The sequence below is a fragment of the Lissotriton vulgaris genome, chromosome 5, assembly GCF_964263255.1.
Source record: "Lissotriton vulgaris chromosome 5, aLisVul1.2, whole genome shotgun sequence".
Classification (NCBI taxonomy): domain Eukaryota; kingdom Metazoa; phylum Chordata; class Amphibia; order Caudata; family Salamandridae; genus Lissotriton; species Lissotriton vulgaris.
This window is the reverse complement of record NC_141693.1, coordinates 11,090,727-11,113,537: the sequence shown is the minus strand read 5'-3', so window position 1 is coordinate 11,113,537 and position 22,811 is coordinate 11,090,727. Positions and strand designations below refer to the sequence as shown.

At 55.8% G+C, this 22,811-nt stretch overlaps 1 protein-coding gene across 1 annotated transcript in view; it reads right to left on the bottom strand.

Annotated features, from left to right (window-relative positions):
- Nucleotides 1-22,811, bottom strand: part of LOC147709984 (class II histocompatibility antigen, M beta 1 chain-like) — a 121,232-nt gene that overhangs the window by 27,114 nt on the left and 71,307 nt on the right. Inside the window, exons 2-3 of the mRNA XM_086920673.1 lie at nucleotides 22,452-22,739; nucleotides 14,746-15,027 (exon numbers count right to left, since the gene is read on the bottom strand). Coding sequence (XP_086776799.1) covers nucleotides 14,746-15,027; nucleotides 22,452-22,739 — 570 coding nt within the window. The remainder of the gene's footprint in view (nucleotides 1-14,745; nucleotides 15,028-22,451; nucleotides 22,740-22,811) is intronic.

Genomic DNA, 22,811 nt, shown 5'->3' with positions numbered 1-22,811 from the left:
CTGGCATACGAACAGGAGCGCAAGCTAGCAGAAATAGAAATGCGGAAACAGAATAAATATCTAGGGGTGCCCGAGCGCCCGCACACCCCGGGCACTGCCGAACCAAAGGTCCACATCCCCAAGGATGTCGTCAGAGAATATTTTCGGAACAACGACATACAGCAGTGGTTCAAGACCTACGGGATCGCGATGACCTCCCACCGGATTGATCGAAGTGACTGGGGAGCCGGGCTATGGGGGAGATTCGTCAATGAAGGCCGCGATGCCCTGCTACAGCTCCCGGACCATCAGATGACCTCCTACGACCACATGAAGGCCACCCTCCTCACTCGATACGGACTCACGCCCGAGATGTACCGCCAGAGGTTCCGCGACTGCAAACGGATCCCGGGTACAACTTGGGTAGAGTATGTGAACTATTTCAGCCGAGCCTTCGAGGGGTGGATCAAGGGCAGCCACGTAACCACCTACGAGCAACTCTTTAACCTCATGGTGTGGGAGCACCTCTCCAACAATTGCTTCGTCGAGCTCAGGCAGCACCTCCTCGACAGTAAATTGACTGAACCTCGGCAGCTCGCTGCTGAAGCTGACTGATGGGAAAGCACTCGAGTGGCCCGAAGTGGGCCGAATGAACAAAACAGAAACAACCAAGGTCTCCATCGCCCCCGGGGAGGTGGAGGAGGCCAGGGCCGGGGCAGAGATGCCGTCCCAACAACCCCCGCCAGCAACACCCCGCCCCCGGCCGGGCGAGGAAACCCCCCGATGCGCCCAGGGTTCCGAGCCAACGTTACTTGCCACCGGTGCCAACGAATTGGACACTATGCCAGCGACCCGAGCTGCCCAAAGAACCAGACTCCCGTGCCCCACCAGGTCGCTGCCGCCGCGCTAGGAGAAGAGCAAAACGCCGAAGAGTATGAAGAGTACGAGCAGGAGCAACCGGAGTGGGAACCTGCCGCCATGACCCTGGCCTGCCTGGGGGAAAGAGACATGATCCCGCGGGCTCCCCTACCCGCCAACACCAGAAAATACAGCCAGTGGGTGAACATAAATGGGCGCAAGGCCGAAGCCCTGCGCGACACCCGGGCCAGTGTGACGGCGGTCCGCTGTCACCTGGTGACCCCGGAACAAATCCTGCCCAACGTTCTTTGCCCCGTCTGATCAGCCGACAATTCAGAGAGCCTGTGTCGGATGGCCTGTGTCCCCTTCGAATGGGGAGGAGTGTCCGGTATGCTAAAAGTGACTGTCCGCGATGATGCCCCCGTGGACTGCCTCCTGGGAAACGACCTCGAGAGTTCCCCGTGGGCGGCCGTTGAGAGAAGAGAGCACCTGGGGATGTTGGGCCTTCCGGACTGGGCGTGCGTAACCACCCGGTCCATGGCCGCCGTGCCATCCCCAGACCCGAAGATCCCGAATGGCCAGCACCTCCTCCCCCGATCACCCCAGAGGAAGACGCCCTCAGTACTGATCCCCAAGAGCAAAACCAAGAAGGGCCCACTCCGCTCCAAGATCTTCCAGAACTGGCTCAGTGGCGTCAAGAGGGTGGGCCCACCTGGGTGGGGTGGGGGTGGGCCCACCTGGGTGGGCCCACCCCACCCAGGAACAATTCCGGCGGGAGCAGAAGACCTGTCCCTCCCTCGAGGGACTCCGACAGCAAGCACTCGCCCAGAGCGCGGGAGACACCGCAGGGGCCCACTGGATCTATTGGGACAATGACCTACTATACAGCGAGCAAAGAATTGCCGAGTTGGGAGCCAGTCGAGTGCTAGTGGTGCCCCTCCGCTTCAGAGACTTCCTTTTGAACTTGGCACACGACGTCCCCCTTGCTGGGCACTTGGGGCAAGACAAAACGTATAACCGCCTGGTAACCCACTTTTACTGGCCCAAAATGCGAAATGACGTCTCCAACCACTGCCGGGCCTGCCCCACCTGCCAGGCCAGCGGGAAGAGCGGCCGAAAAATTAAGGCACCCTTGCAACCATTCCCCGTCGTAACCACCCCGTTCGAACGGGTGGGGATAGACATTGTGGGGCCCCTGGACCCCCGAACAGCACAAGGGCATCGATTCATCCTGGTCCTGATGGACCACGCCACCCGCTATCCCGAGGCCATTCCTCTTCGGACTGTAACAGCACCCGTGGTAGGCTGAGCCCTAATGGGGATCTTCTCCCGAGTAGGATTCCCCCGGGAAGTCGTCAGCGACAGAGGCACGAACTTTATCTCCAAATATATGAAATCCCTCTGGCAGCAGTGCAGGGTTACGTACCGGTTCACGACCCCCTATCACCCGCAAGGAAACGGACTGGTCGAACGGTTTAACCGCACTCTCAAGGGGATGATCATGGGCCTGGAGGAACCCCTACGTCGCCAGTGGGACGTGCTGCTCCCGTGCCTCCTCTTCGCCTACCGAGAAGTCCCCCAGAAATCCCTCGGTTTCAGCCCCTTCGAGCTCCTGTACGGACACCCTGTCCGGGGGCCTCTCAGCCTGGTTAAAGAAGAATGGGAAATGGCCTCCCAGAAGACCCCTCCGGACGTGTACAAGTACCTCCTGACCCTCCGCAACCAGACACGGCGATTCAGGGAACTCGCCAAAGCCAATCTCGAGGCCAGCCAGGAGGACATGAAGAAATGGTACGATCAACATGCCTCCTCCATCGAGTTCGAGCCTGGTCAGCAAGTATGGGTAATGTCTCCTATCGAGCCTTGTGCCTTGCAGGACAAATGGACAGGACCCTTCAAGGTGGTCGAGCGCCAGGGTCCTGTCACCTATCTAATCGACATGGAGTCCCCCCGGAACCCCCTCCGGGTCCTTCACGCCAACAGACTCAAACCACACTTCGTACGCTCGGAGCTCAGCCTACTGATGGCCACAGATAGTGGGGCAGAGGAAGACTCCGAGCCCCGCCCCGACCTACTGAGGACCCTTGAGAAAGATGGCTCGGTGGACGGGGTCCGACTCTCTGAGGCCCTGACCCCGGAGCAACGCCAAGACTGTCGGACCCTCCTGCTGCAATTCGCAAACCTGTTCTCCCTCACCCCCGGGGTCACCCCCTGGTGCCTTCACGACGTGGACACTGGGGACAGCCCCCCTATCCGGCACCGGGCGTACCGAGTACCAGACCGGGTGCGCGCCTGCATCCAAGACGAAGTCTCCAAAATGCTCACACTCGGAGTCATCGAGCCATCCGACAGCCCCTGGGCCAGCCCAGTCGTACTGGTCCCCAAAGCTGCCGCCCCGGGCACCACCCCCGAGCTCAGATTCTGCGTCGACTATCGGGGCCTGAACGCTGTCACCTGAACCGACGCTCACCCCATTCCCCGAGCGGATGAACTGGTCGACCGCATGGGGGCTGCCCGCTACCTGAGCATCTTCGACCTGACAGCGGGCTACTGGCAGATCGGCCTCACCCCCAGAGCACAAGAACGATCCGCCTTCTCTACCCCGGATGGTCACTACCATTTCAGAGTGATGCCCTTCGGCATGAAAAACGCCCGCCACTTTCCAACGACTTGTGAACCAGGTACTGGCGGGCCTCGAAGAGTTCAGTGCCGCCTACCTGGACGATATCGCTGTGTACAGCCGCCACTGGACAGACCACCTCCACCACCTCCGAGAAGTCCTGCACGCCCTCCAACAGGCCGGCCTCACCATCAAGGCAAGCAAGTGCCAAATTGGCCAGGGGTCCGCGACCTACTTTGGGCACCAAGTGGGGAGCGGTCTGGTGGCCCCTCTCCAGCTCAAGATCGCTGCCATCCAGTCCTGGCAGCCACCCGTCACCCAAACCGAGGTCCGAGCCTTCTTGGGGCTCACCGGATACTACAGACGGTTTGTGAAGGACTATGGCAGCATTGTGGGGCCCCTCACGGAACTTACATCCAAAAAACACCCCAAAACCATCAACTGGACCCCGGACTGTCAAGCGGCCTTCGAGAAACTGAAGGCAGCCATGTGCACCGCCCCTGTACTCCAGGCCCCCGACTACAGCCGAGAGTTCATCGTCCAGACGGATGCCTCAGACCATGGCATTGGGGCAGTCCTCTCCCAACTAAACACCGAGGGAGTCGACCAGCCAGTGGCCTTCATCAGCCGGCGCCTGCTAGCTCGAGAACAGCGCTGGAGCACCATCGAGCAGGAGGCCTTTGCAGTGGTGTGGGCCCTCAAGAAGCTCCGGCCCTACCTCTTCGGTACCCACTTCCGGGTACAAACAGACCATCGACCCCTGCAATGGTTGATGCAGATGCGGGGGGAGAATCCCAAACTATTGCGATGGTCCATCTCCCTGCAGGGGATGGACTTCACTGTGGAACATCGTCCAGGCCAGGACCACGCCAACGCGGACGGCCTGTCACGCTTTTTCCGCCTCGACGAGGAGAGTCCCCAAGAGGATGGGTGACTCTCCCCGCCTTCAGCTGGGGGGGACGCATGTTGGACAGGCCTTGTGAAGGGCTTGCTCCCTCCCCGCATGACAGAGCCTGGACACCGGCTCTCCCGGCGCCACCAGAAGAACAACCTCGACGACCCACAGAAGCAACCCGCAACCCGTCCCCTATGGGATGCCTGCTCCCGGACATCTCTGTATCACTGGCCCGGGACACCGCCAGCACGCTTGCCCGGCCCAGCAGCCATCTTGGACACTGCACCACGAGGCCGCGTGGCCTCAGCTCGACCCCAACCCTGGGCCTGGCCAGGCCCCGACATCCCGGCACCACCATCCACCCAGGAGGTGAACGGACCACTTGGCAGGTCAATGGGAGAGAGGAGTGTCGATGGTTCTACCTTGCCAGGTGCCGATCGCCACCAGCCTCCCCGGGCGCTGGCTCCACCCCCCTGCTGGGTGTCTGGACTCCCTCATCCCGGACCTCCCGACCTCCAAGAGCGAGGGTCCGGACATCAAAGGAGGCCAGACCTATAACTGGGGCAGCTCCAGAGCAGGAAGGCAGTTGTATCCTGGAGTCGAGAGACGCCTAGAAGAACTCATCCTTGACGGACTGCTGGCGCTGCCGCAGCCCTGCCTTGTGAACCATCGTCCTGCCTGTTGGCGCTGCCGCGGCACTCTGCAACCTTCCTCCTCGTCGGGACCTGCTGGCGCTGCCGCGGCCCTCTGCAACCTACATCGTCGTCGGGACCTGCTGGCGCTGCCGCGGCCCTCTGCAATCTACATCGTCGCCGGGACCTGCTGGCGCTGCCGCGGCCCTCTGCAATCTACATCGCCCTCGGGACCTGCTGGCGCTGCCGCGGCCCCTTTGCAACCTACATCATCGGCGGGACCTGCTGGCGCTGCCGCGGCCCGACCTTCCAGAACTCCGAGCTCGAGGATTGTGAGCTACCCAGCAGACCACCTCAAATACCAGAACGGTATCAAGACTGTCCCGCTACCCCCTTTCCCTACCAGAGACTAGAATTGAGAGGACCCTCGTGTCCTGATCTCCTTGTACCGTGATATTTTACTTCGAGAACTGCATATAAAAAGCCTTAACCTTATCCCTGTGTGGTGTCCATCTGTGGGGGGGAAGTTACTTGTCTGTACGATCGCTGGAGACGGCCCTCACCGGAGGCCTCTCCCCTTGTCCTCGGCCGACCCTCCAGGTCCCCGTCTAACACTTCCCCCCCACAGATGGACACCACACAAGGTTGAGGACAACACTCTTTATATACGATTCTTGAAGCAAGGTTATCAGCGATACAGCGAGGTCTGGACACGAGGGTCCTCTCAATTCTAGTCTCTGTAGAGGAAGGGGTAGCGGGACAGTCTTGGTACCAGTCCGGTACGGGTGCGGCAAGATGGAAGCTCACAATCCTCGAGCTTAGGGGTCTGCAAGGTCGGGCCGCGGCAGCGCCAGCAGGCTTGGATGATAGTTCTCGAAGGAGGGCCGCGGCAGCGCCAGCAGGCTTGGACGATGGTTCACGATGTAGAGGGCCGCGGCAGCGCCAGCAGGCTTCGGAGATGTTCACAAGGCAGGGCTGCGGCAGCGCCAGCAGTCCATCAGGGATGAGTTCTTCAAGGTGTCTCTTGACTCCAGGATACAACTGCCTTCCTGCTCTGGAGCTGCCCCAGTTATAGGTCTGGTCTCCTTTGATGTCCGGACCCTCGCGCTTGGAGGTCGGGAGGTCCGGGATGAGGGAGTCCAGACACCCAGCAGGGGGTGGAGCCAGCACCCGGGGAGGCTGGTGGCGATCGGCACCTGGCGGGGGAGAGCTATCGACACTCCTTTCTCCCATTGACCTGCCAAGTGGTCTCTTCACCTCCTGGGTGGATGGTGGTGCCTCGATGTCGGGCCTGGCCAGGCCCAGGGTTGGGGTTGAGCCGAGGCCACGCGGCCTCATGGTGCAGTGTCCAAGATGGCGGCTGGGCCGGGGTAATGGTGCTGATGGTGGCCCGGGCCAGCCGATGTCGGGGTGTTCGGGAGCAGGCGTCCCGTGGGGGACGGGTTGCGCGTTGCCTCGGTGGGTTGCCGGGATGGTTCTTTCTGGGGATACAGGGAGAGCCGGTGTCCGGGCCCTATCAGGCGGGGGGGGAGCGGGCCTTCCACGAGGCCTGTCCAACATGCATCCCCCCCAGCTGAAGGCAGGGAGAGTCACCCATCTTCTTGGATACTCTCCTCGCCGAGGCGGAAAAAGCGTGACAGGCCGTCCGCGTTGGCGTGGTCCTGGCCAGGACGATGCTCCACAGTGAAGTCCATCCCCTGCAAGGAGATGGATCATCGCAACAGTTTTGGGTTCTCCCCCCGCATTTGCATCAGCCATTGCAGGGGTCGGTGGTCTGTCTGTACCCTGAAGTGAGTACTGAAGAGGTAGGGCCGGAGTTTCTTGAGGGCCCATACCACTGCGAAGGCCTCCCGCTCGATGGTGCTCCAGCGCTGTTCTCGAGCCAGCAGGCGTCGGCTGATGAAGGCCACTGGCTGATCGACTCCCTCGGCGTTGAGTTGAGAGAGGACTGCCCCAACGCCATGATCTGAGGCGTCCGTCTGGACTATGAATTCCCGGCTGTAGTCGGGAGCCTGGAGCACGGGGCGGTGCACATGGCGGTCTTCAACTTCTCGAAGGCCGCTTGACAGTCTGAAGTCCAGTTGACTGTTTTGGGGCTTTTCTTTGATGTGAGTTCCGTGAGGGGCCCCACAATGCTGCCATAGTCCTTTACAAACCGCCGGTAGTATCCGGTGAGCCCCAGGAAGGCTCGGACCTCGGTTTGGGTGACAGGGGGTTGCCAGGACTGGATGGCAGCGATCTTGAGCTGAAGGGGTGCCACCAGACCGCTCCCCACTTGATGTCCGAGGTAGGTCACGGATCCTTGGCCAACCTGGCATTTGCTGGCTTTTATGGTGAGGCCGGCCTGCTGGAGGGCGTGCAGGACTTCTCGGAGGTGGTGGAGGTGGTCTGCCCAGTGGCGACTGTACACAGCAATATCATCCAGGTAGGCGGCGCTGAAATCTTCGAGGCCCGCCAGTACCTGGTTCACGAGTCGTTGGAAGGTAGCTGGAGCGTTTTTCATGCCGAATGGCATCACTTTGAAGTGGTAGTGGCCATCCGGGGTAGATAAGGCGGATCGTTCTTGGGCCCTGGGGGTGAGGCCGATTTGCCAGTAGCCCGCTGTTAGATCGAAGATGCTCAAGTAGCGGGCCGCCCCCATGCGGTCAACTAGCTCATCTGCCCAGGGGATGGGGTGAGCGTCTGTTCTGGTAACGGCGTTCAGGCCCCGATAGTCCACACAGAACCGGAGCTCGGGAGCAACGCCCGATGCGGCAGCCTTGGGGACCAGTACGACTGGGCTGGCCCAGGGGCTGTCGGATGGTTCGATCACTCCTAGCGCCAGCATCTTGGTGACTTCGTTCTGGATGCAGGCGCGCACCCGATCTGGCACCCGGTACGCCCTGTGTCGAATAGGTGGACTATCCCCGGTGTCCACGTCGTGAAGGCAACAGGGGGTGACCCCGGGGGTGAGGGAGAACAAGTTTGCAAATTGTAGCAGGAGAGCTCGACAGTCTTGGCGTTGCTCCGGGGTCAAAGCGTCGGAGAGTCTGACCCCTTCCACGGAGCCATCCTGTTCACGGGTTCTCAGTAGGTCAGGGAGGGGCTCGGAGTCTTCCTCCGTCCCACTGTCTGTTGCCATCAGTAGGCTGAGTTCTGAGCGTACGAAGTGGGGTTCGAGTCTGTTGGCGTGGAGGACTCGTAGAGGGTTCCGGGGAGATTCCATGTCGATCAGGTAGGTGACGGGGCCCTTGCGCTCTATCACCTTGAAGGGTCCTGTCCATTTGTCCTGCAGGGCACAGGGTTCGACCGGCGACATCACCCAGACTTGCTGTCCCGGTTCGAACTCGATGGAGGAGGCATGCTGATCGTACCATTTCTTCATGTCCTCCTGGCTGGCCTCAAGGTTGACTTTGGCGAGCTCCCTGAATCGCCGGGTCTGGTTGCGGAGGGTCAGGAGATACTTATACACATCTGGAGGAGTCTTTTGGGGGGTCATCTCCCATCCTTCCTTGACCAGGCTGAGGGGACCCCGGTCCGGGTGTCCGTACAGGAGCTCAAAGGGGCTGAAGCCGAGGGATTTCTGGGGGACTTCTCGATAGGCGAATAGGAGGCACGGGAGCAGCACGTCCCATTGTCGACGTAGGGGCTCTTCCAGTCCCATGATCATTCCTTTAAGAGTGCGGTTAAACCGCTTGACCAGTCCATTTCCTTGCGGGTGATAAGGGGTCGTGAATTTGTAGGTGACCCCGCACTGTTGCCAGAGAGACCTCATGTACTTCGAGATAAAGTTTGTGCCCCTGTCGCTGACGACTTCCCGGGGGAAGCCCACTCGAGAGAAGATCCCCATCAGGGCTCGGCCTACCACAGGTGCTGTCACGGTCCGGAGAGGAATGGCCTCGGGGTAGCGGGTGGCGTGGTCTACCAGGACCAGGATGAATCGGTGCCCCTGTGCCGTGCGGGGGTCCAGGGGCCCCACAATGTCTATTCCCACCCGTTCGAACGGGGTGGTGACGACGGGAAAGGGTTGCAGGGGTGCTTTGATCTTTCGGCCGCTCTTCCCGCTGGCCTGGCAGGTGGGGCAGGCCCGGCAGTGGTTGGAGACATCGTTTCGCATTTTGGGCCAGTAGAAGTAAGTTACCAAGCGGTTGTACGTTTTGTCTTGCCCCAGGTGCCCAGCGAGGGGGACATCGTGTGCCAAGTTCAAAAGGAAGTCTCTGAAGCGGAGGGGTACCACCAGTACCCGACTGGCCCCCAGCTCAGCGATTCTTTGCTCACTGTAGAGCAGGTCATTGTCCCAATAAATCCAGAGGGCCCCGGAGGTGTCTCCTGCGCTCTGGGCGAGGGCTTGCTGCCGGAGTCCCTCGAGGGAGGGACAGGCTCTCTGTTCCTGGCGGAATTGTTCCGGGGTGGGACCACCCTCTTTACGCCACTGGGCCAGTTCGGGAAGGTCCTGGAGTTAAACGGGCCCGTCTTCATCTTGTTCTGGAGGATTGGCTCCTAGGGCGGCTCCCTCTGGGATGATCGGGGAGGAGGCTCTGGCCATTCCGGTTCCTCGGGACTGGGGATGGCGCGGGCAGCCATGGACCGGGTCGTTATGCAGGCCCATTCAGGGAGGCCCAACATCCCGAGGTGCTCTCTTCTTTCGACGACGGCCCAGGGGGAACTTTCGAGGTCGTTCCCCAGGAGGCAGTCCACAGGGGCATCATCTCGGACAGTCACTTTCAGCATTCCGGACACTCCTCCCCACTCGAAGGGGACGCAGGCCATCCGACACAGGCTTTCTGAGTTGTCGGCTGACCGGACGGGGCAAAGGATGTTTGGCAAGATCTGATCCGGGGTCACCTGATGACAGCGGACTGCTGTCACACTCGCCCCAGTGTCGCGTAAGGCTTCAGCCCGGCGCCCATTAATGTTGACCCACTGGCTGTATTTCTGCGTGTTGGCGGGTAGGGGGGCCCGCGGGATCATGTCTCTTTCCCCTAGGCAGACCAGGGACATGGCGGCTGGTTCCCACTCGGGCTGGTCGGCCTCGTACTCCTCAGGGTCTTCTGGAGTTTGCTCTTCCCCCCGGGCGGCGGCAGCGACCTGGCGGGGCATCGAGTTCTGGTTCTTCGGGCAATTAGGATCATTGGCGTAGTGGCCAGGTCGCTGGCATCGGTGGCAGGTAACGTTGGCTCGAAAACCTGGACGCATCGGGGGGTTTCCCCTGCCGGCCGGGGGCGGGGCGTTGCTGGCAGGAGCCACTGGGACGGCGTCTCTGCCACGACCCTGGCCTCCTCCTCCCCCTCGGGGGCGATGAGGTCCTTGGGTGGTTCTGTTCGGCTCGCTGGGCCCGCTTCGGGCAACTCGGGTGCTTTCCCATCGGTCAGCTTCGGTGGCGAGTTGCCGAGGTTCAGTCAGTTTACTGTCGAGGAGGTGCTGCCTGAGCTCGACGAAACAATTGTTAGAGAGGTGCTCCCACACAATGAGGTCGAAGAGTTGCTCGTAAGTGGTCACCTTGCTGCCCTTGATCCACCCCTCAAAGGCTCGGCTGAAGAAGTTCACGTACTCCACCCAAGTCGTACCCGGGATCCGTTTGCAGTCGCGGAACCGCTGGCGGTCCATCTCGGGCGTGAGTCCGTATCGAGTGAGGAGTGCGGCTTTCATGTGGTCGTAGGATGTCATCTGATGGTCCGGGAGTTGCAGCAGGGCGTCTCGCCCCTCGTTGACGAACCTCCCCCATAACCCGGCTCCCCAGTCGCTCCGGGGAATCCGGTGGGAGGTCATGGCTACCTCATAGGCTTTGAACCATTGCTGGATGTCATCGTTCCGGTAATACTCTCTGACGACATCCTTGGGGATGTGGACTTTAGGGTCTGTAGTGGCCGGAGTGTTCGGGCATTCGGGAACCCCGAGATCTTTGTTCTGTTTCCGAAGCTCTATTTCTTTTAGGTTGCGCTCATGTTCGTAGGCTAGCTTTTTCTCTTCTAACTCTCTCTGTCTTTGTTTCTCTTCCCGCTCCTCTTGGAGCCGCAGGTGTTCCAACGTTATTTTTTGTTCCGACAATTTCAGTTCTCCATCTAAACGAAGTCGAGCTAGTTCCAATTCGTGGAGCCTGCTTTTTTCCCGTTCTCGGATCTCCTCTGGGGAGAGACCCGATCTTCTTTTTTCCGTCGGAGTGGTGTTCGTTTCCGGTGCCTCGCGGCTTTGGTTTTGGGGTACGGTCGTACCCGTCTCTGCCCAAGATTCCAGGGCCTTTTTGAAGTCTTCTTTCGTGCTCAGTCCGGTGGTAGCAATGCCTAGTTCTATGCAAAATTGTTTCAGTTCTCTGTGGTTGTACTCTTCTAGTTTCTCCATCTGGAAGTTTTCTGTGGTTCCGCTCTCTTTTGTTGTCATTGTGGTTGAGTCGTGGGGTGAGTTACTCTCTGTACGATTACGCGTTGGTTCGGATCGCGCCGCTGGCCACCAATGTTAGACGGGGACCCGGAGGGTCGGCCGAGGTCAGGGCAAGAGGCCTCCAGTGAGGGCCGTCTCCAGCGTTCGTACAGAAAAGTAACTTCCCCCCCACAGATGGACACCACACAAGGTTGAGGACAACACTCTTTAAATACGATTCTTGAAGCAAGGTTATCAGCGATACAGCGAGGTCTGGACACGAGGGTCCTCTCAATTCTAGTCTCTGTAGGGGAAGGGGTAGCGGGACAGTCTTGGTACCAGTCCGGTACGGGTGCGGCAAGATGGAAGCTCACAATCCTCGAGCTTAGGGGTCTGCAAGGTCGGGCCGCGGCAGCGCCAGCAGGCTTGGATGATAGTTCTCGAAGGAGGGCCGCGGCAGCGCCAGCAGGCTTGGACGATGGTTCACGATGTAGAGGGCCGCGGCAGCGCCAGCAGGCTTGGACGATGGTTCACGATGTAGAGGGCCGCGGCAGCGCCAGCAGGCTTGGACGATGGTTCACGATGTAGAGGGCCGCGGCAGCGCCAGCAGGCTTCGGAGATGTTCACAAGGCAGGGCTGCGGCAGCGCCAGCAGTCCGTCAGGGATGAGTTCTTCAAGGTGTCTCTCGACTCCAGGATACAACTGCCTTCCTGCTCTGGAGCTGCCCCAGTTATAGGTCTGGTCTCCTTTGATGTCCGGACCCTCGCGCTTGGAGGTCGGGAGGTCCGGGATGAGGGAGTCCAGACACCCAGCAGAGGGGTGGAGCCACAAAGAAAGAGCAAAGAGAAGGAATGAATGGAAGAGGAGAGCACAGAGAAGGGACAAAGGGAAGAGGAGAGCACAGAGAAGGAACGAAGGGAAGAGGAGAGCACAGAGAAGAAAGGAAGGGAAGAGGAGAGCACAGAGAAGGAACAAAGGGAAGAGGCAGCAGAGAGAAGGAATGAAGGGAAGAGGGAGAGCACGGAGAAGGAGCAAAGAGAAGGAATGAATGGAAGAGGAGAGCACAGAGAAGGAACGAAGGGAAGAGGCGGCACAGAGAAGGAATGAAGGGAAGAGGTAGAGCACGGAGAAGGAACGAAGGGAAGGGAAGAGCACAGAAAAGGAATGAAGGGAAGAGGGAGAGCACAGAGAAGGAGCAAAGAGAAGGAATGAAGGGAAGAGGAGAGCACAGTGAAGGAATAAAGGGAAGAGGAGAGCACAGAGAAGGAATGGAGGGAAGAGGGGGCACATGGAAGGAACAAAGGGAAGAGGAGAGCACAGAGAAGGAACGAAGGGAAGAGGTAGAGCACAGAGGGGGATTGAAGGGAAGAGGGAGAGCACAGAGAAGTAGCAAAGAGAAGGAATGAAGGGAAGAGCACGGAGAAGGAACGAAGGGAAGAGGACAGCATAGAGAAGGAACGAAGGGAAGAGGAGAGCACAGAGAAGGAACAAAGGGAAAGAGGGAGAGCACAGAGAAGTAGCAAAGAGAAGGAATGAAGGGAATAGGAGAGCACGGAGAAGGAACGAAGGGAAGAGGAGAGCACAGAGAAGGAATGAAGGGAAGAGGGAGAGCACAGAGAAGGAACGAAGGGAAGAGGAGAGCACAGAGAAGGAACAAAGGGAAGAGGAGAGCACAGAGAAGGAACGAAGGGAAGAGGCGGCACAGAGATGGAACGAAGGGAAGAGGAGGAGCACAGAGAAGGAACGAAGGGAAGAGGAGAGCACAGAGAAGGAACGAAGGGAAGAGGGAGAGCACAGAGAAGGAGCAAAGAGAAGGAATGAATGGAAGAGGAGAGCACATAGAAGGAACGAAGGGAAGAGGCGGCACAGAAAAGGAATGAAGGGAAGAGGGAGAGCACGGAGAAGGAACGAAGGGAAGAGGAGAGCACGGAGAAGGAATGAAGGGAAGAGGGGCACAGGGAAGGAACGAAGGGAAGAGGCGGCACAGAGAAGGAATGAAGGGAAGAGGAGAGAACTGAGAAGGAACAAAGGGAAGAGGAGAGCACAGAGAAGGAACGAAGGGAAGAGGGGTCACAGGGAAGGAACTAAGGGAAGAGGAGAGCACAGAGAAGGAACAAATGGAAGACGAGAGCACAGAGAAGGAATGAAGGGAAGAGGGAGAGCACGGAGAAGGAAGAAAGGGAAGAGGGGGAGCACAGAGAAGGAAGAAAGGGAAGAGGAGAGCACACAGAAGGAAGAATGGGAAGAGGGAGATCACAGAGAAAGAACGAATGGAAGAGGAGGAGCACAGAGAAGGAAGAAAGGGAAGAGGGAGAGCACACAGAAGGAAGAAAGGGAAGAGGGAGAGCACGGAGAAGGAACGGAGGGAAGAGGAGAGCACAGAGAAGGAACGAAGGGAAGAGGGAGAGCACAGAGAAGGAAGAAAGGGAAGAGGGGGAGCACAGAGAAGGAAGAAAGGGAAGAGGAGAGCACACAGAAGGAAGAAAGGGAAGAGGGAGATCACAGAGAAAGAACGAATGGAAGAGGAGGAGCACAGAGAAGGAAGAAAGGGAAGAGGGAGAGCACACAGAAGGAAGAAAGGGAAGAGGGAGAGCACAGAGAAGGAACGAAGGGAAGAGGGAGAGCACAGAGAAGGAATGAAGGGAAGAGGGAGACCACACAGAAGGAAGAAAGTGAAGAGGGAGAGCACAGAGTATGAATGAAGTGAAGAGGGAGAGCACGGAGAAGGAAGGAAGGGAAGAGGAGACCACAAAGAAGGAACGAAGGGAAGAGGAGAGCACAGAGAAGAAATGAAGGGAAGAGGGAGAGCACAGAGAAGGAACCAAGGGAAGAGGAGAGCACAGAGAAGGAACGAAGGGATGAGGAGAGCACAGAGAAGAAATGAAGGGAAGAGGGAGAGCACAGAGAAGGAACCAAGGGGAGAGGAGAGCACAGAGAAGGAACGAAGGGTAGAGGAGAGCACAGAAAGGAATGAAGGGAAGAGGAGAGCACAGAGAAGGAGCAAAGAGAAGGAATGAAGGGAAGAGGGAGCGCACAGAGAAGGAGCACAGAGAAGGAATGAAGGGAGAGCACAGAGAAGGAACGAAGGGGAGAGGAGAGCACAGAGAAGGAATGAAGGAAAATGGGAGAGTAGAAGGAGGGAAGGAAGCACCATGCAGCTGCTGTAGTATATTTCTGCCCCCACCCCTTCACCCCCCCTCCCCCTCCTCCCACCGCCCCAGTGCTTTACCCCAAGTCCTTTTTAAGGGTGCCCTCAGGCTGTAGTGGTACTCAGTGCCCCAAACCAGTACCTTACCCGAGCTCCTTTTCATGGAGTCCAGCAGGCTGCTGTGGCACCCCTGTACCCCACAAGTATCTTACGCCAGCTCCCAGTCCTAGGTGCCCTCAAGCTGCTGTGGTACCCCTGTACTCTACCAGTACCTTACCCCAGCTGGTTTTCACGGGCTCCTGCAGGCCGCTGTGCTGCACCCAGCAGCTGTACACGTCTCCTGGGCTCGGGGTCACCCCCAGATACAGCTGGGCCTGGTAGGTCCAGTCCCCGTTGGGGCGCAGGGTGCCACTGGTCGTGCCCCCTGGGACGGGGTCCCCGTTCTTCACCCAGGTGATGTTGATAGGCATGGGGTAGAAGTCAGACACGTCACACACCAGCGTCATGGAGCCCCCCTGGTTCTCAGGCTTGGTGGGGGTGATGCGCACGGTGGGTGGACCTGGGAAGAGATAAAATAGAGGGGTAAGGGTCTGATCCTACAGCAGGAGACAGACAGACAGACAGACAGCAGACTTCGGCACACCTCAAGAACACTGGCATAAAGTGAAATCAGGGGGGTATCTGAAAGGCCTGTAGGGCGGGGGCAGGGTCAGTCACATGCCACTGCTGCTGATGAGTTAGGTTCAGCCTTATTTGGATGCGCGGGAGGCGCAAGGGTCGCTTCAGGCCAGAGTGCATCATGGAAGGACTTAGGATTAGTCAATTGCACAGAACAGTGAAATGAGTCGCCTGAGATGACACAGAGAGTCAGTACCAGAGCTGGGATTGGACACGTGGATGGAGGTGGGTGGTGATGGACCAAGATTCAACATGATCTGGGGACACCACAGGAGGAGGCAGCGGCGCAGAGCTTGGGTAGAGCTGTGGTGACGCTGAGGAGGAGCAGGGAGACGAAGAGAGTCTTCTGAAGTCTACAGCGCCACTGCTACCCAGGCACAGGGCTTCCAGGTGCTAAGGGCCAGATGTACGACCCTTGTAAATTGTGCCTTTCAATTTGCGCTCGATTGCGAGGTGCATTTACAAAGTACTACAGAGTCAGAGACACTGATTGCGATTCCCAATGGGATCGCAAAATGAGAGGCTCATGAATATTAATGACGTTATAGTGAACAAGGGTCCTTAGCTTATTTATGAATCAAAACAATACAGTATAGGAACACAATGGAAAACTATACGAGTTGCGATTTCCAAACCCAGCCGGGAAAGGAGTTTATTTTCTGGAAGCAATGTCCAATCTTTCAATACAAACGAGATAACATGACACAAGCCTGTGCCGTACAAAAAAGAGGGAAAGGAAAGATAGGATTAGGGTGAAAGGGGTGTCTTTCAGGCAAAGGAAGAGAGCAAGGACAGGGCACTGTAAACAAGTCAAAGATTAACAACAGTGTCGCCTGGAGTGGAGTGTACACAATCTCATTTAACAATATTATAAGTGTAAACCCACTCATAGGTGTCGACGTTTCGATCCCTATTGCTCAACTAGATAAATGGGATCATCATCAGGACTTTTATAATGAACAAAACATGCCTGAATGAGATAAAGCCTCAGTAAATCAAGGTGAGAATCCTCACATGGGAGGTGTCCTTCACTTCAGAATGGAGCGATGATGCACGTAATTAAACATCAGGGAGGTCTTTATGGGGGTCCAGAAGAAATTGCCTTTTATAAAAATATGCGGATGCAATTCGTGGTTCGTTTCCAACTGCATATGATGGCATCATATGCAGTTGGAAACGAACCACGAATTGCATCCGCATATTTTTCATTCAGGCATGTTTTGTTCATTATAAAAGTCCTGATGATGATCCCATTTATCTAGTTGAGCAATAGGGAGATGAGATTGTGTACACTCCACTCCAGGCGACACTGTTGTTAATCTTTGACTTGTTTACAGTGCCCTGTCCTTGCTCTCTTCCTTTGCCTGAAAGACACCCCTTTCACCCTAATCCTATCTTTCCTTTCCCTCTTTTTTGTACGGCACAGGCTTGTGTCATGTTATCTCGTTTGTATTGAAAGATTGGACATTGCTTCCAGAAAATAAACTCCTTTCCCGGCTGGGTTTGGAAATCGCAACTCGTATAGTTTTCCATTGTGTTCCTATACTGTATTGTTTTGATTCATAAATAAGCTAAGGACCCTTGTTCACTATAACGTAGTTATACCCATGGTACTTAGCTATCCGTTGGGTCCCCCTTGTATCTTAAAAAGCATGAATATTAATGAGCCACTCGCAATTTGCCACCTCATTTGGAAAGGCTGGCTCTCCCAGGGATGGTGGCCTGGCGGGCTCAGCAGACCTGCATTTCTGGGACTGCTTGTCAATAAAGCGTTTTTTTTTTTTAATGCATCCCGTTTCCCTTAAAGTAAAACGGGCTGCATTTGAAAAAGAAAAATGAAACGTTTTTGTTTCATTTATTTATTAAGGGCAGAGCCAGTCACAAAGGGGAAGGGGTCCCCTGGGTACCCCTTCCCATTTGCGACTGCATTACCACCCTCTTGAAGAGGGTGGTAATTCGTGAGTGTTTTGTGACAGCAATAGCGCTTGCAAAACATTGGTACATGGCTTTGGCCTCGCGATTAGTGAGGGAATGCCCCTTCCTAACAGCGAGTCGCAAAACACTATTTTGCGAGTCACAAATTATTTGCGAGTTGCAAAATAGTATTTGTACATGGCCCTATCAGAATGAGCATGCGTAAACAGGTCCCAAAACACTGTTTTGGAGTGGAGATCCACCGCCAATGGAAGGGCCTGATTCCAGGCAGAGTTGGGATCCCCCTCAGGCTATAATGGTACTCAGTGTCCCACACCAGTACCTTACCCGAGCTCGTTTTCATGGAGTCCAGCAGGCTGCTGTGGCACCCCTGTACCCCACCAGTATCTTACCCCAGCTCCCAGTCCTAGGTGCCCTCAAGCTGCTGTGGTACCCCTGTACTCTACCAGTACCTTACCCCAGCTGGTTTTCACGGGCTCCTGCAGGCCGCTGTGCTGCACCCAGCAGCTGTACACGTCTCCTGGGCTCGGGGTCACCCCCAGATACAGCTGGGCCTGGTAGGTCCAGTCCCCGTTGGGGCGCAGGGTGCCACTGGTCGTGCCCCCTGGGAGCTGCTGTGGTACCCCTGTACCCTACCAGTACTGGGAGGAGGTTGGGCCACTCAACAAAATGCTGGGCTGCTGGGCGTGAACAGGGCCATACACTAAAAGGGCAGGACTTCTGAGTGAGCGTCACTCATTACCACTGAAAGGGCAGTACTTCTGGGTGAAGGTCAGTCCCTACCACTGAAAGGGCAGTACTTCTGGGTGAGGGTCACTGAGTACCATTGATAGGGCAGCACTTCTGGGTGAGGACACCACTACCACTGAAAGGGAAGTACTGCTAAGTGCGCTCCTTACCTCAAATCCCGATCATTTCCGCCCTGATACCGTGAGTGGGGGTCAGTATCTTCCGGGCTACCGGACACATAGGTGTTTCGGGCTGCAGGTGCATAAATATGCGCGCTGTGCGGACGCGCTGCTGGTGCGTTTAAGGCAAGTTGTCTGGGTCCGTCAGCATTCCGGAAGCGGCCAGCACCAGGTATGCTGCCTGTTCCACCTCTCAATATAAGGCCCCTCCAGGCTATAGCCGGAACAAGCTGTTACTGCTTCGGCCATGCCTGTGTGATCCAGTCACTGGGTGGGATGTGTCCCTTCATCAGTCGGAAGTCTGTCAGCGGTGCTATTTACACCTTGGCTTAGGCCCGGGAGGGGAGCGGGGAGGTCAATTGGTGCTCCCACTGCTGCTAAAAAGATGCCCACTGTTAGAGCTGCGCTAATAAATCGCCGCTCGCTGGTGAAACACTACCAGGATATATTCGACCTCATCTTGGACAATCGCATTGATCTTTTGTTCATTACCAAGACTTGGTTGAATGAATCCTCTAATCCTCTGTGCAGATGGCCATCCCAGAAGGTTTTAAAATCTCCCACACTGACCGCCATAATGGCAGAGGGGCGGTGTTGCAATTGTGTATAGGGATGATTGGGAATTTTATTCATGGGGAGTATATAATACTGGTGGAGGGTGAGTTTTTGGACTTTGCCATTGTTCTTTCGGCAGAATCCACGCTTGGGGGGATCCTAGGCTATAGGGCCCCTGGATCTGCTGGGTCCTTTCTTAGTGGATTGGAAGATGCGATTGTCCCCTGTGCCATGCACTTCTCGCAATATCTCTTTCTTGGAGATCTTAATATCGCTGACTGGATCATACAGTCTGTGGACAGTCTTTCACCGCCCTCATGTCGCATCCAATGCAGGGAATACCCCTCCAAACCCTGGTTCTCAGCTGATTTGAAAATACTTGAGCAGCATTGTAAAAAGCTGGAACGCTGCTGACGCAAGGACTATTGTCCGTTGGCTAAGAAGCCTCTTAGAGAAGCCCAGAAAATATATTAGCTATAAGTAGGGGGGTTATACCCAGATAAAGTTACGGGGACCTGGGTTATCAAATGAAGTATGGGAAGGGGTCCCAGTAAGCATGAAATAATAACAAGGAAAGTGTAAACAATCAAAAAGACAAATCTTAAAGACACATTGTTTTATTCACATTGTGCTAGTATCTTGCATATACGTCACTATAAAACATTGATTAATCAGTGACTATTTTACAGTGCCCCAAAAGTTGGGAAAAGGGGGGAAGGGGTGTGATACGTGTAGGTAATAGGTGAAGGAAAAGGGTTTGCAGTGACAGTAAAATCGGCGAATAAGACAAATTCAATGGAGTTACATGTTCATGTACCCAAAACACGACCAATAGGTTCATATAAATTGTTTTACAAAAATCATACTCCAAATGTACAGCAAATGAGAGCAATGGGGTGTGGAGTTGACAGCAAAAAACAATGTGTTGTCGACGTTTCGACCCTCGTTCGCAGATATGCGTATTGATCTTGCCGTGGGGTCTTCCTCAGGACTGGGGAGATGGGGACACGTGACCACAAAAGTGGTGTGCACCGGACCCGTTTGGTGGAGGGTCATTCCCCTTGCGAGCAGTGAACGGCTTCGGATTCATTCCATATACCGTCCTGCAACTGACTCGATGCCACAGCGCGAGTGTTTGCTACCCCACGCCGAATGTTGATGGAATACGGCTGTCGGAGCCACTGCCCTATTTGATGCCCTGTCGGACCCCTGACCATTAATTCACACGGCGCTTCCGAGTGAGACCTCGATCTATTTTCTATATCAACCCTCCACCAAACGGGTCCGGTGCACACCACTTTTGTGGTCACGTGTCCCTATCTCTCATTTGCTGTACATTTACATTTACTAGCACATTGTGAATAAAACAATGTGTCTTTAAGATTTGTCTTTTTGATTGTTTACACATTCCTTGTTATTATTTCATGCTTACTGGGACCCCTTCCCATACTTCAGAAAATATATTACACTGCTATTAGGGAGGCCAAACGCCTCTATTATGCCGAGCGGATAGTCAGCTAGCAATGATTCAAGGGAAATCTTTTCCATCATTCAGAGCTTTATGGCCCCTAAGGCAGAGATCACTAAACTCCCCACATCAGCTGCCTAGTGCGAAAAGCTTTCAAATTTCTTTATCAACAAGATCCGCTCCATCCAGGCAACGTTCACAAGGCAGAGCTTGCCTAGGCTGGATGCTGTGCCCTCTGTTGAGGTGCTGGCTCCTGCACCGATGCTGGAGGCCTTCTCGTCCATCGACTTGTCAGAGTCCCTTAAAATCTTGAAGTCCATGAAATCTGGGTCGCCATCAGACCCGTGCGTGGCTAGGCTTTTGGCCTTGGTTGCAGAGCCTATCGCCGCTTCTGGCCCGGCTGGAGGACATAGGTATCTCAGGGTTAGCTTGGAGGGGGCTGAAATCCTTCCTGGAGGGACGTTCACAACAGGTCTGGCTCCCACCATTCTTTTCCCCGCCTCAATCTGTGACCACGGGAGTTCCGCAGGATCTTCTTCGAGTCCCCTGCTCTTTAATATATATGTCACCCCGTTGGTCCAGTTGGCGGAAGAGCGGGGTGCCAAGATCGTTGCTTACGCCGACGATACCCAACTTCTGTTTACTTGAGGTAAATCAGAGTTCTCTACTGTGAAGGCAAAAGAGTGTCTGATAGCTGTTTTCCAGTGGCTCTGTGCTGCTCTGCTCAAATGTAACGAGGATAAGTTGGAAATCCTTCTTTATGGAAGGTTTCTTCCCCGGTTCAGAGAATCTCTCTTGCCGCCCGACTATCCCCTGCCATCTTCCCTTGGCCTACCAGTAAAAAATGTGGGTGTTTGGTTCGGAGAGCAGCTGTCCTTCTCGACCCAAATAAAAAAACTGCCTGGGAGCTGTTTTGGGATATTAAAGGCCCTTAAGAAATTGCTTCTGCTGCTTCCTAGGCAGAGAAGTAAACTGTGACCCGGGCACTGATCCTATCCCGCGTTGACTACGCCAACGCGTTGTATATCGGCCTCCCAGATTATACTCTCAATAAACTGCAGGTGGTCCAGAATGCGGCAGCTAGGCTTGTGTTCAATATTCCTACTTGAAAGAGCGTTAAGCTACATCTGCGTATGCTGCACTGGCTGCCTGTGATGAAACGTGTAACGTTCAAGGCCCTGCCTATCGCGCACCGTGCTCTGCATGCTGGGGGGCCTGAATATCTTAGGAACCGCATTGCATTCTACACACCTGCTAGACACCTGAGGTCAGAATCTCGGCTTCTTGCACAGATACCCCGTGTGCGCCTACAACGAATGGGGGTAGGTCCCTTGCCGCCAGGGCAGCTACGGCTTGGAATTCTCTGCCCTTTTCTCTGCAAAGCATCCAGGATCTAGAGCACTTTAAGAAACAGCTTTAAACTTTCCTGTTCTAATCGGTGCCTTTAACGCATATCAAGGCTCACACTGGGACACTCCCAGGAGTATCTGTGCGTGGTATAAACTTCAATAACATAACGTTTGGGTGAGGGTCACTAAGTACAACTGAAAAGGGCAGTACTTCTGGGTGAGGGTCACTGACTACAGCTGAAAGGGCAGTACTTCTGGGTGAGGGGCACCACTACCACTGAAAGGGCAGTACTTCTGGGTGAGGGTCACTGACTACCACTGATAGGGCAGTACTTCTGGGTGAGGGGCACCACTACCACTGAAAGGGCAGTACTTCTGGGTGAGGGTCACTGACTACCACTGAAAGGGCAGTACTTCTGGGTGAGGGTCACTGACTACCACGGATAGGGCAGTACTTCTGGGTGAGGGTCACTGACTACCACTGATAGGGCAGTACTTCTGGGTGAGGGGCACTGACTACCACTGAAAGGGCAGTACTTCTGGGTGAGGGTCACTGACTACCACTGATAGGGCAGTACTTCTGGGTGAGGGGCACTGACTACCACTGAAAGGGCACTACTTCTGGGTGAGGGTCACTCACTACCACTGAAAAGGCACTACTTCTGGGTGAGGGTCACTGACTACAGCTGAAAGGGCAGTACTTCTGGGTGAGGGTCACTCACTACCACTGAAAAGGCACTACTTCTGGGTGAGGGTCACTGAGTACAACTGAAAGGGCACTACTTCTGGGTGAGGGTCACTGAGTACAACTGAAAGGGCAGTACTTCTGGGTGAGGGTCACTGACTACAGCTGAAAGAGCAGTACTTCTGGGTGAAGGGCACCACTACCACTGAAAGGACAGTACTTTTGGGTGAGGGTCACTGACTAACACTGAAAGGGCAGTACTTCTGGGTGAGGGTCACTGACTACAGCTGAAAGGGCAGTACTTCTGGGTGAGAGTGGAGGTCTCTCACTACCACTGAAAGGTCAGAGGTCCTGTCGCGGGCGGTGCTGTGAGTGGTTTGGGGCTCAGGGTGGAGTGGTACTCACTGGTCCTCTGCACCGTGTCCTTCCAGAAGCGCTGGGCGTTGAGTTTGCAGGCCTGCATCTTGGCCTCCATCCAGTGGCTAGTGTTGGGGTTCGTGTTTAAGAAGGTGGTAACAGTTACGATGGCCCTGTGCACTTCAGGGATGCAGTATTTGCAGGGCACGAAGACGCCACCATCACTGTCGTACACCGCGAGGGCCTGCTTGTTGAGGATCAGCGCGTTATAAAACCCCATCTTCTCCAGACCTCCATCGATGGCACAAGCTCCAAACATCTGAAAAAGGAAACCAGCTGTGGGGAAAGAGGGCACAAGAGTGTCAGCCATGGGTACAAGAGTGTCAGCCATGGGTACAAGAGTGTCAG